Source organism: Mytilus californianus, unplaced genomic scaffold, assembly GCF_021869535.1.
Source record: "Mytilus californianus isolate M0D057914Y unplaced genomic scaffold, xbMytCali1.0.p SCAF_2, whole genome shotgun sequence".
NCBI lineage: Eukaryota > Metazoa > Mollusca > Bivalvia > Mytilida > Mytilidae > Mytilus > Mytilus californianus.
The window spans coordinates 31,640,124-31,652,334 of record NW_026262668.1 but is presented as its reverse complement, the minus strand read 5'-3'; the positions used below and the strand labels follow the sequence as shown (position 1 = coordinate 31,652,334).

General features: G+C 32.1%; 1 protein-coding gene across 1 annotated transcript; it reads left to right on the top strand.

Annotated features, from left to right (window-relative positions):
• The first annotated feature begins 6,733 nt into the window (after window positions 1–6,733).
• Window positions 6,734–11,618, top strand: LOC127729708 (uncharacterized). The gene is made up of 2 exons (XM_052237565.1): window positions 6,734–6,825; window positions 8,066–11,618. The coding sequence occupies exon 2, from the start codon at window positions 9,902–9,904 to the stop codon at window positions 11,018–11,020; it is 1,119 nt and encodes a 372-aa protein (XP_052093525.1). The 5' UTR covers window positions 6,734–6,825; window positions 8,066–9,901; the 3' UTR covers window positions 11,021–11,618.
• Window positions 11,619–12,211: the final 593 nt, after the last annotated feature.

Here is a 12,211-nt window from a genome sequence, read left to right as displayed (position 1 = left end):
CCAATTTTTTATATGGCTTTAACATTACACAATGATGTTTCAAAATTTTACGATTTCACACTACATGATGTCTTCGTTCCAGTAATTTATGTGGTTCTGTCATTCTTTGATGTGGTTATCACATTACTTGATGAGGTAAAACCACGTGGCCATTTGGGAAAAACTAGTTCTATAATTAGAACCAATTTCCATGTTTAATGTGCCTCGGATGAGTGTGGCCATCCATCTAGTTAGAGTTAAAATTAAAGTTAGGGATACCATTCGAGTTAAACTTCGAGTTAGACTTCAATTTCGAGTTAGAATTCAAGGCATAAGTAGAATTAAAGTTCGAGTAAGCATTGAGTTTCGTGTTGAACTTCGAGTTTGAGTCACATTTGAAGGCAGAGATCGAGTTACAATTCGCCTTCAACTTTGAATTTGAGTCACCTTTTGAGGTAGAGTTCGAGTTAGACTTCGAATTTGAGTCTCATTTAGATTAAGATTTCGAGTTGAAATACGAACTAAATATTAGTCGTATTTAAATTTTCTATTGATGATCGAGGGCTTTTACTCGGGCTTCCGAAAAGAGGGCTTAGGGGTATACGCACAAAAGATAAACAATGTTACAGTATACAAAACACAACATAGAAATCTTAATAAAGTTAGAAGATGTGGTATGGTTGTCAGTGAGACAACTATCCATCAGAGTTTAAATGCAGTATATGTTAGCAAGTATAGGTACGGTACGGCCTTCAATACACCGTATAGTCGGCTATAAAAGGCCACCACGTGAAAATGTGAAAAAATTCAAACGAGAAAAGTAACGGCCTAATATATAATACTAGTAAAACAATTTACGAAAAAAAAATATGACAAACATGAACCAACGACTACCATTAAACTACAGTCTCCTGACTCAGGACAGGCACATAAAGAATGTGGCGGAGTTAAACATGCCTGTGACCTTAACCTGGGACAATAGTACAGCACAACATAAGAAAAAACTGTAAAAATCAGTTGCAATTGGCTTAACTCGATAGGTCGGTATGACTGGGCAATATAAATCCATCAAAATCCGGGGGTGATCTCGGGTGCTCCGGAAGGGTAGGCAGATCCTGCTCAATGTGTGACACCCATCGTGTTAGTGAAAGTACAAACCGAGTGATTTGGTCTAATTCGGTAGGCCACATTCGAGAAAAAGAGGACGGGATTGTGATTACTACAATTTGAACATATTCGTCGTCACCTGTAAAACAGATATTCCAAAAAGTTTTTTTTTCAATTAGTGCGAGGTACTAGTATATCAGAGAATGCAATTTAAAAAAATAAAAATATTGATATTCGTAAATGTTCAAATGATCATACACGCTTAAAAAAAATCGGAGAACTCTTATTTTATAGAATTGTTGCTTTGTCGCTTAGTCCGATCCCCCCGTTTCCCTGTAACTTACGCGTAAGTTGATTAAAAGTGTCTCATTTGTTGACAATAAAGTACAAGTCATTTGATTTGTGTCGAGCCTGCGACATTAATGTCGCGTCGGCGTCTTCATCATTTAGATCACTAGGTTTCTCGTTTGAATTGTTTTACATTTTTCATTTCGGGACCTTCTATAGCTTACTATGCGTTATAGATTTTGCGTATTGGTGAAGACCATATAGTGACATATAGTTGTTAACTTCTAAGTCATTTGTATGTGGTGGAGAGTTGTCTCATTGGCAATCATACCACATCTTCTTATTTTTATATAAGTTTATTTGCAGGAAATATTACCGAATTAAACTGTTTTGTCATGATAAATTTGTAAACCTCCATGAATTATTATAAAAATGTGTATAGGAGTTAACCTTCAAAATCAAGATAAAGCATCTACAGAAAAACAAACTTTTTACAGGTAAATGGACTTGTTACAGTCAACATTACACTTTTAAACTGACAGCAGCAATCTCAAGCGAGACAGAGGGTTCCGTGGAATCCTTCACGAATTAATTATAATACTGCTTCCATTTTAGAACTAGGGAGAGAAAAAACAAAAAAACGGCCGGCCCAAGTGGTGTGAGGATATCCCCCTTATGTCCGAAATAATGTTATTTTTTTAATACTTTTTTTCTTATTTTTGTCTGCCGTTCCCCTTTTTCATACCAAATTAACTCAGAACAACAAATCGAACTTTAATTTGAACTTAAACTCAATGGATAGCGACATTCATCCGAAGCACATTAAACAAGTCGGGAACTCTATATTTCCTGACGTCAGATTATATTTGCATAGTAATTTCACAAAGGCCTTGAAAAACTGACCAATTGACACAATAAACTACAATGCATTGCGGGCTACTACGGGTTCACTACCACTCAAAAACACGTGGAATTAGTGGTAAAACTGTCAACTAATATAGTGTCTGGGACTCTCATGATATGTGTTTTTGTTCAGACAATGTGTTTCATGTAAAATATATAAAATAATCTTCAATTTGTATGCTCAGATTTTAAAAAATATTGTTTACTGGCTTCACGAATCGACTTTCATTTTCGCCTTGTAAAAGTAGTTGAACACGTTTTGTTCATTGTTATGCATTGTACATGTGCATAAATTTCTCGTAAAACAGTGAAATTTCCCATGAAGTGACCACTGTCCAGTTTAAAATACCTGTACCAATATAATAGGTTTAGATCCAACGCTGCAATTTTCACAAAACATATCAAAGTTCACGTCCTTGTCGCACATAAACATGGATAGCATCATAAATGATTTTATTAAGATTGGCAAATATCCGAGTCTGTTAAAAAGATCAAATACTCCAATATCTACGTTAGAAGAAAACAAACTTTGCAAAGACGAATAGAAACGAAACTACAGCTGCTTGCAATGACTGGGGAAAATGTTGCTTCATTACCTTCAGAACAAAGGGAACAGTTTGAAATATAACAAAAATCCAAAAAACTGAAATATGCAAAATACCAATACTTATAGATTTTGTTAACATTGTCAGACAAGAGCTAAAAAATGTTTTGAGCCGTTATGATGAAATATGATAGATGATATAGGTTTAATACAGGTTATGTACCTGTCAAATTCTAAATATATATAGAAATATTACACAGTATTCTATAGTAAATATCTCTCTCAGTCAAGATAATGGAAAACCAATTTTTTCTGAAAGGTGTTTGTATATAAAAATAAGGAGATGTGGTGTGGTTGCCAATGAGACAACTATCCGCCAAAGTTCAAATAAAGTGGTTGTAAGCAATTATAGGTAACCGTAAGGCTATCAATGAGAAAAACCCATACCATATAGTCGGCTAAAAATGGCACCGATCGGGGATTACACGTGTTTGTTTCTTTAAGACAAATTAATAAACACATATCCTTTCTCGATTTAAATTACTTTTTAATCATAAAAGAAGGTACAATATCATAACATTAATTTTGTAAAAAAACTGGTAAATTTTAGTGCCCGAACAAATATTTGATACATTCTACTTTAGGTCGGCCTCTTAATTCCCCTTTTTTACGAACTCAAAATTCAAAAATCCCTTTTTTTAACTATCTGAATGACAATTTATCTTATGGGTAATTGTGTTTTTCACTGTTGTTTCGTTGCTTTCTTGTAGACGAATATCTTAAATCTTCGTGTAATCATCAATCATATTAATGGCTATATTTTGGGTAATTCAAACACTCGTTTCTTCGCATAGAAACAACTCTTCGTTAATCTGAGCATGTCAACAATACTTTATATCACGGACTATACATGTGGATACAAACAACAAACAACTAAGCGAAATTGTTTATCCCGCAATGCATGAAAAAAAGTGTTGAATTTCAGTGAATGACACGTGTTCTCGGTTGATCGTAAATACGTAGTAGTCCATCATGCATTAATACTCATTTGTGGATTGGTCAGAAACCAAGGTAAATAAAATTTGCGTCATACGTAAATAAACAATTACACGTGCAAAACATAAGTATGCTAATTTATACAATATCCATATGAGGTAGTGTTCCCGACCTGTTAAACATATGGAAATCGGTTTAAAAATAGATATTCCCAAATGGTCATGTGGTTTTACCTCATCAAGTAATGTGATAACCACATCAAAGAATGACAGAACCACACCAATTACTGGAACGAAGACATCATGCCGTGTGAAATCGTAAAATTTTGAAACATCATTATGTAATGTTTAAGCCATATAAAGAATTGGCAAATCATCATTACGAAATAACAAAACCACATCATGTAATGAAACACTACATTACGTTAAGCCACATACACATATAAAGTAATGTTAAAACCACATTGCCTAATGACACAACCACATTAAATAATTATGAACCACATCGAGTAATGACAAAACCATATTAAGTAATGTCAAAACTATATCAAGTCAATACGAAACCATATCATGTAATATCGAAATATCATTAAGTAATGACTATTTCATATTGAGTTATATCAGAACATCATTACGTAATGTCAAAACTATATTATGTTAAGACAAAATATCATAAAGTAATAATAAAACAATATAACGTAATATCAGAGTACCACATAAGACAGCTGTACATGCTGTAGCGTTCCATAAAATTCACTCTATGTGTATTTTCATATGATATTTAATTTTGATATTGAATGAAAGCTGATACATTATTCTTTCATTTCATGGCAAATATTTGCTGATATCTCCATTCAGGAATTAATTATAAGCGTTCCTGTGTTTGATAATGAAAAAGAAAAAAAATCGGAAATCACGCTTTACCGCGATTTTACAAAAAAAGCACCGTGAGAAAACTCTACGACAGGGCTAACATGATATTTTAATATTTACTCTATCATCATGCAGATTTTCTGCCGCGAGGTATGTCGGTCCATTAAACTCTTAGAATTAGCGACTTTTTCTTGATTTGTCACTCCTCTAGTAATAATGTGAGCTACTTTACATTTAATTCAGATCAACGTAACAGATGTTTCAGTTAGTTCATAGTATGGGTAACTTAAGTATAATATCTGATCTATGAACTTGGTCCATATAAGCACATGTGAATGAGTCAACGTAATTTGCATACGAAAAGAGGAACGTTTCATGGTTGGCATGGATTTCTTTCTTTTATGAACATGACAGTTGTCTCAGAGGTTATTAGTCCATTGGACCTGTTTCGTTCATACCCATTTAGCAGGTCATGGTTCAATTATATTTCAAATTATTGTCCTATCGTTCAATGTTTACGAGCATCTGATGTACGAAATTCCATTGACGATGTATATTCGAAAGTTAACTTTGCGCATGTGCGTATTTGGTTGAAATAGTAGAAGACTTTTTGAGGATCGAAACGGGGAAACAATATCCTGGTTTGTCTTTGGTTGTAGTTTTTCAATAAAACTTTTCAACATTTATTTAACGGAAGTTAGACACTTTTTGTCGTTTAATTTAAGTAACGAGTCTTTGGGGTGAAAAATAAGAGATTCTTAATGTTTCCGAAGAGATGGCGAATTTCATGCCACTCTTACATGTAGCAGTAGCTAATAGGATACTATGCGGATAGCTACAATTTAACAATTTCTATAGCTACATTGCTGCTGTATAAAAGCAAGAGCTGGAGATTTTTAGGGATTCTGTGATGTTGATAACGACCAAAGAACGAATAATATCATTAGAACTTACAAAAAATATTAAATGAGAGGTACAGAAAAAAATTATTTTTATCAATGTAAAAGTTGGACATAAGACTTAAAACGAGTATATATATATATATACAGTTGTTCGACCTGTTAGTCAAATGCGTTTTGTTAAAATATACTTTTCACTTTAAGGTCTTTTGGAAAATGTTGTTTGTGCTGTATTTTGACCCCTCTACCAAGAAATTTGTTTTACAAGCACACGTATAGAAATTGCGGTTTTTATCCAACGCAATCATAGTTTTGAACGTTGTTTTCAATTTAGACTTGTATATATATATATATATATATATATAGCTTTCTTAAGATTTAGAATTGCAAAATACTGAGGTTATTCTCACATTTCAATTATGAAAACATGAGCTACTTTAGATAATAAATTATAATTTTGATATTAAAATCATTTTTTGTGGGTGAATAACTCCGAAATGGGAACATTTACATATTTAAACGGGTTCAATCTTCATATAATTTTTTTTAAGACTTACATATTTGGTTGTAACTGAAGGTGTCAGTAGTCGACTCGACAGTATAATGCAGAGTTGACCCGTTTGGGAAGATTTTTAGAGTTAAAGTAAAGAAAAAGACAGTTATAAAGAACAATTTACTTTATTGTTTAACGAAATCCTGTCATAAAAGAAAATATCATTATAATTTTAATGAATTACCTATCGTATACATGTTTTACATAATTCCTCTGTCATATGACATATGTTTTCCTATCCCACAACCAAGTTTGATAAGGTATTTATCTTTATTGGTAATATGAGAAGCGAAATAAATGACCTAACCCGTGACAATATTGAAATTTATTTGACCTTTTATTTTGCTATAAATAAGTTAGATTCACAGAGACTCCTGTAAAATTTTCCAACGAAGAAAAAAGTCAACTATGAATGATAATCAATTATATACACTGGGTCTCTCAACCAGTTAAGATAAAGACATTGTTTATTTTTTATCTCAACGACCAATATACAGTGTAGTTTTAAATATAGTTCCCTGTCATAAGAAAGGGATAGAATATTTATTACGTCAAATTTAAATATATGTACAGTATATAGAAAGAGATTAAACGAAAACCGAAAGTAGAAGGAAAAACACATTGTCAAAATATATATTTTATCATTCGACCATATCAAGGATTCATGAATGAAAGCTCAATCAGGTAAAATAACTATGATTATTTCTGTTTCCATTGATATTTACATTCATCCTTCAGTAATGCATTAGTGTACAATAATTTGTTCTTTGGTGAAGTCTTTTACATAAGTAATCATACGACTTCAATGATGCACAAGCCAAAGCCATGATATTATTTTGTACAAATCAAAATGTCAACAAGTTATGATGAAATGATAGCAGTTTGAGTAACTGATTACTTGTGAATTAAACAATTCAATAATATATACTACGAGAATCATGCTTATGTACAAGTAATTTTTATTTTACACAATTCTTTATTACGAGGCATCCGCTCTTTCATGGGTTGAGGATATTTTGCTATCGATGATAAGAAAATTAAGAACAAAATGAAAGGAATATTTGTTTGACCTGATACAACAACTAAAAACAGACAAGTGGCAATAGATAGTAAACACAATCTATTATCAACATTAATTCTAAATCTTATCTACTGCCAACACACGTAAAAGTGTTCCTTTTGATATAAAATCAAAAGATGACAAACTCAACGAATTTTAAAAATGTCACATATGTGTTAAATGACATAGAAAATAATAGGATACTCATTTATATCTCAAGCAATTATATTCCTTATACAATGATGCTTAAATTAAAGCTTGGCTATCAAATTACTCAAGCTTTTTGGTATGAATTGATTTGTCCATGCTTGTGTCAAAGATTTTAAAGATTTGTTACATAAATGAGAAGGAAAATAACATAACATTATCTTTGTATATGTATATTCCTATGCTGTGTGTATAAGAAATATAGCTTGTCTCTCACAAGGGTATTCAAAACGCGTGGTAAAACTTTGAACTCAGTGAATATGACCAATAGAAGATAACTTTACACATGACTGACTGACTGATGAACCAGAAAGATAAAGTAGAACTACAGTACTAAAAAGATATGCGATACCAAGAAAATAAATTTGCATAAGAGAATAGAAGAAATGTTGAACTCTGAAAATACATATAATAAAACTACTATTTAATATTAATTATTCTAAAAGAAAAACAAATATCAATATTAAACAATCTACCACAACGACAGTCGATGGTCGCCTAGTGATGGCAAAAAATCAAATTCAATTTCAGTTAAATTCAAACTTGCAAAACCAATAAACCTCGTCTAATACTTCATTCTTGAATTGTCTTTTAATAAATATATATAATAGCATGGCATCATTATTCAATTAGGAATGTTTTCTTCTTATATCTTAGCATGAGCTGTTGAAATCAGGAAATTTTCTTAGCGAGGTAGAAGGCGGACAAATAATTTTGCCCCTGCTTCGGAGAGCCGCATCGGCCTATGAATTTTTCTTATCGAGGTAGAAGGAGGACAGGAATTTGTGCAATATTGATATAGAGGATGGAGAACTTGCACTTCAGTTTTATCATTATGTATGTGGTATTGTTGGATCAGAGGAAGTTGTAAAGGCAAGAAGATAAGTGTTTATGGCTTTGGATTATGTTTGGAGAATATAGAGGAAACGTGTATCAATTCTGATAAAATTGTTCAAAACGCGATCAATAACAGGACAGGTGGAGAACAGGGCAATGAGACAGTAACCTTACAACACACAATAGGAAAATATAAGACAATATTTTGTCAATAGTTATCATAAACAAATGTCAATACAGTAGGTCAACCAATATATAGTGCAAACTTATAGTAAATAACTTTAAAATAAACTAAAAGAGATCGTCCGGTCCATAACACAGATTACTTAAAGTACAAAGGACAACAAGATGTGAATTAAAAAAAAAAACAATCACTTAATCTTGACTGCTGTACCTCAATTTTTGACATTTTTACCTATTATGTCTGTTTGCTTTGCTCACGCATTGTTGTCAATATAATGGGATTCTATGCGACTGTCATATAAGTGAGAGGTTTAGCTAGCTATAAAACCAGTTTTAATCCACAATTTTCTACATAAGGAAATGCATGTACCAAGTCATCATTTTACTTGTATAAGAATGATTTGTTTCGGCCGAATTTTTTTTTCTATAATTGAACATGTTAAGGACATGCATATCCTACTAACGGTCAAAATGAAGATTGAATGCATATGGATTATTATGATGTTGAATTATTGACTTGAAAGCCAAGAATACAAAAGCGATGTTTTTGAGATTATTTTGAAAAAAAAAATGAACCAAACTGACAGCTATTAGCGTAATGTAATTTTGAAATTCCGCTTTTAGAAATGTTTCCCAAAAACATCCTATTTTAATGTCTGTGTCTAAATATTAGCTTGCCTTTCAGAGGTTCTGGACTTATGACAGGAACATTTACACCTAACAGAGTTAAACTAGTCCCTTGAAATTGAGTACTTATTATAATTTAGATCATATACCAAATGTACATGGTAGAAAATTAAAAAAAACTAACTGTTTATCAGTATCAATGACAAAAATCAAGAACATGTCAGTCAATACCATATAAAATCGTGTTCATGAATACCGTAGAAACTGAAGGACATCATGCAGGCTGCTGACCTAGAAACCATGTAATTGAGTACTGTTATTATATGCTGCACTCAGACTAGATCTCTTACAGTGATCTGAACAATTCACGAAGACAGATATCTTCTTTGGAAAAATTAGTACATGTACTTGTTTAACATGTAAAATGAAATTCTTTTTTAAATTGACTCGCTCATTTTGACTACGCAATTTATTTCTTTTGTACATTAGAATGATTAGACAAAACAACATAGATCGATTTCCTTCATTACTATCAGGTAAATTTGTCATGCTTTGGCTAAAACATGACGACAACAACAATGAACTTTAGAAATGTATTTATGTGAAATATGAGGATATAACTAACCTGAACTCATGAAATTGCAAATAGTTCATGATAATTAATTAAAAGTGTTTTAAGTAATAATCAATTAAAATAATTGTGGTTAATGTCACTAATCTTCCAAATATCAAAAACAAATGATTTCATTTTAATCGTCTGTTATTATATATAGCATTACAACATTTATTGATTAGAAACAGTTTGTCTTTCCATAATCAATAGCTGTTGAATACAGTTTGTGTAATATGGATCTTACGAATGGGGAACTTTCGCTTCAGATTTACCACTATTTATGCGATGTTGTTAGTTCAGGTGAGGTTGTTGACATGAGAAGAAGAATATTGCTCGCTCAGGATTATGTTTTGGAGAATCAAGAGACTACGTATATAAGTAGCGGAAGCAAAGCGGAAGGACTAGATCTAGAAGGCAGCGATTACGATCAAATGTTTGTCGATAAACATGTTGGTGTGTACGAGGGGATACATGATATAGCTCGCTCTGCACATGGACTAACGCTTTTAATGGATACCAATGACACAAAAGCTGGATTTACCAAGCTAAAAATTCATAAAGCATCATATAGGACCCTATCTTTCATTATCAGCTGTTGTGAAATTTTTGAAATGGAACCATATGTATCAAGTAAACTTTTTCTTGAATCCATGATTATATTTGGTAATGATCTAATGATTATCCATGGTCCATGCATATCTTCAAATGCTGATGTGTATGATGGTGCACGTTGTTTCCGGTTTAAGGAATGGATAAAACCTGCTCATCAGTGGATTTACAGATCTAAATGCACGTGGCCAGATTACGAATTGACTCAATCTGTTGTACAATACGGTGTTTTATTTGTTACTATTGGATGCAAGGGTTCAGTCAACGAAGATCTCGAATGGCGGATATCGTTTTCTGTCGCAGAAAGACAGTTGATATTTTCTTTTTCGCATACCCAGTTATTATGTTATGCGTTAATGAAAATTCTTTTAAAAGATGTTATCAAACAAGAACTTGATGATCTGATATGCTCTTATTTTCTTAAAACAATCATGTTTTGGCTTTGCGAAGAATCAGCTTGTAATAAATGGAAGGCTGAACATTTTGTTCGATGTTTCATGAGTTGCTTAAGGCGATTAATTTACTGTGTTGAATTTGAAACATGTCTTCATTACTTTATTCCAGAGAACAATCTATTTGAAGGTAGATTTTCATTTGAACAGCATAAGGCGTTACTTGATACGCTGTATGATATTTATCATTCACCTTGGAGGTATGTTTTTTATTCAGTGACTTTTGAAAACTACAGAAAAGCACAAATAAACTCATTTTCGTCTAATATGGAAGCATCTTCATTGTCATGACTGGTGTTTCCTTCTATGCTATTACCGATATATTTATCATCGTTTTCATTTAAACAAGTACTTATTCGTACAGTGAATCAACAAGACAAGCATCTATTAACACATATGTTATCAATTGCTGCGATGAGACAGATGCAGGATTGTTATAACTTGAAGGAAAGAAATAAATCTTTTTATAGACAATACCAAATAATGTTACAATATTTCAAAACAGGCTTGTATTCTTCTTCCGTCAATGCTTGGGCACTGTTAGCATCCTTGTTTTATAAATGAGGCCGATACAGGGAATGCATTGACATTCTAAGTTAGAGCCTGTCTAAATGTACACCAGATAAAATATTGATCAGTTTAAACAATGATATTGGAGAACAAAGCATTTTTCAAAAATTAAAGCAGACATTAGGATTACCATTAACATGGAAATATTTCATTATTTCTTATGTAAGAATGATTAGACCTTTTCATTTATTACCGACAGAATTGGCTCCTTTGTATATAACATCTGATGATATAGTTACAAATTTCCCCACTGTTGTTTATTTGAACGTTTTATATTACTTTTGTTTGCATCATCTTGGAAATATAAGTGGTAAAATTATCGCTTTACGTTATCTTGAATTTACTATTAGTAAACGATATTTCATCCTTGATAATGTGGACCAGTTAACATTGGCGAATCAATGTCTTAGTATTGCTAAAAGTATGAAGTAATTGTAAGTTAAATACCTTAAAAAATTCAATGTTAAAATTTATTGACATGCAAAGCATATGCACGTTATACGTGCTAATTCCTGAAGGGAACAAAGATCGGGATTTAGCTCGAATGATTATTGGTGAAAATAAAACAGTTATGACGATCTACGATTTCGTTTACATGAGGCAAATATGCTATGAGAGGCGTTGTCCTCTTTGGAACTTTTGAAGTGGAATGCAATATAAAAAAAAATAAAATAACAAAAATACCGAACTTCAAGAAAATTCAAAACGGAAAGTCCTTTATTAAATTGCAAAATTAAAAGCTCAAACACACCAAACGAATGGAAACAACTCTCATATTCCTGACTTGGTACAAACGTTTCCTTATGTAGAAAATGGTGAAATCTGTACTTCAAGACCATCATCTATTATTTGTGAATTTGATACGGAATATTTATCAGCAATGGTTCCCTGGTTCATCAACTTTCTGCTCAG

Coding starts and splice junctions, on each gene's coding strand:
- LOC127729708 (XM_052237565.1), top strand. CDS start 9,902: ATGGATCTTACGAATGGGGAACTTTCGCTTCAGATTTACCACTATTTA.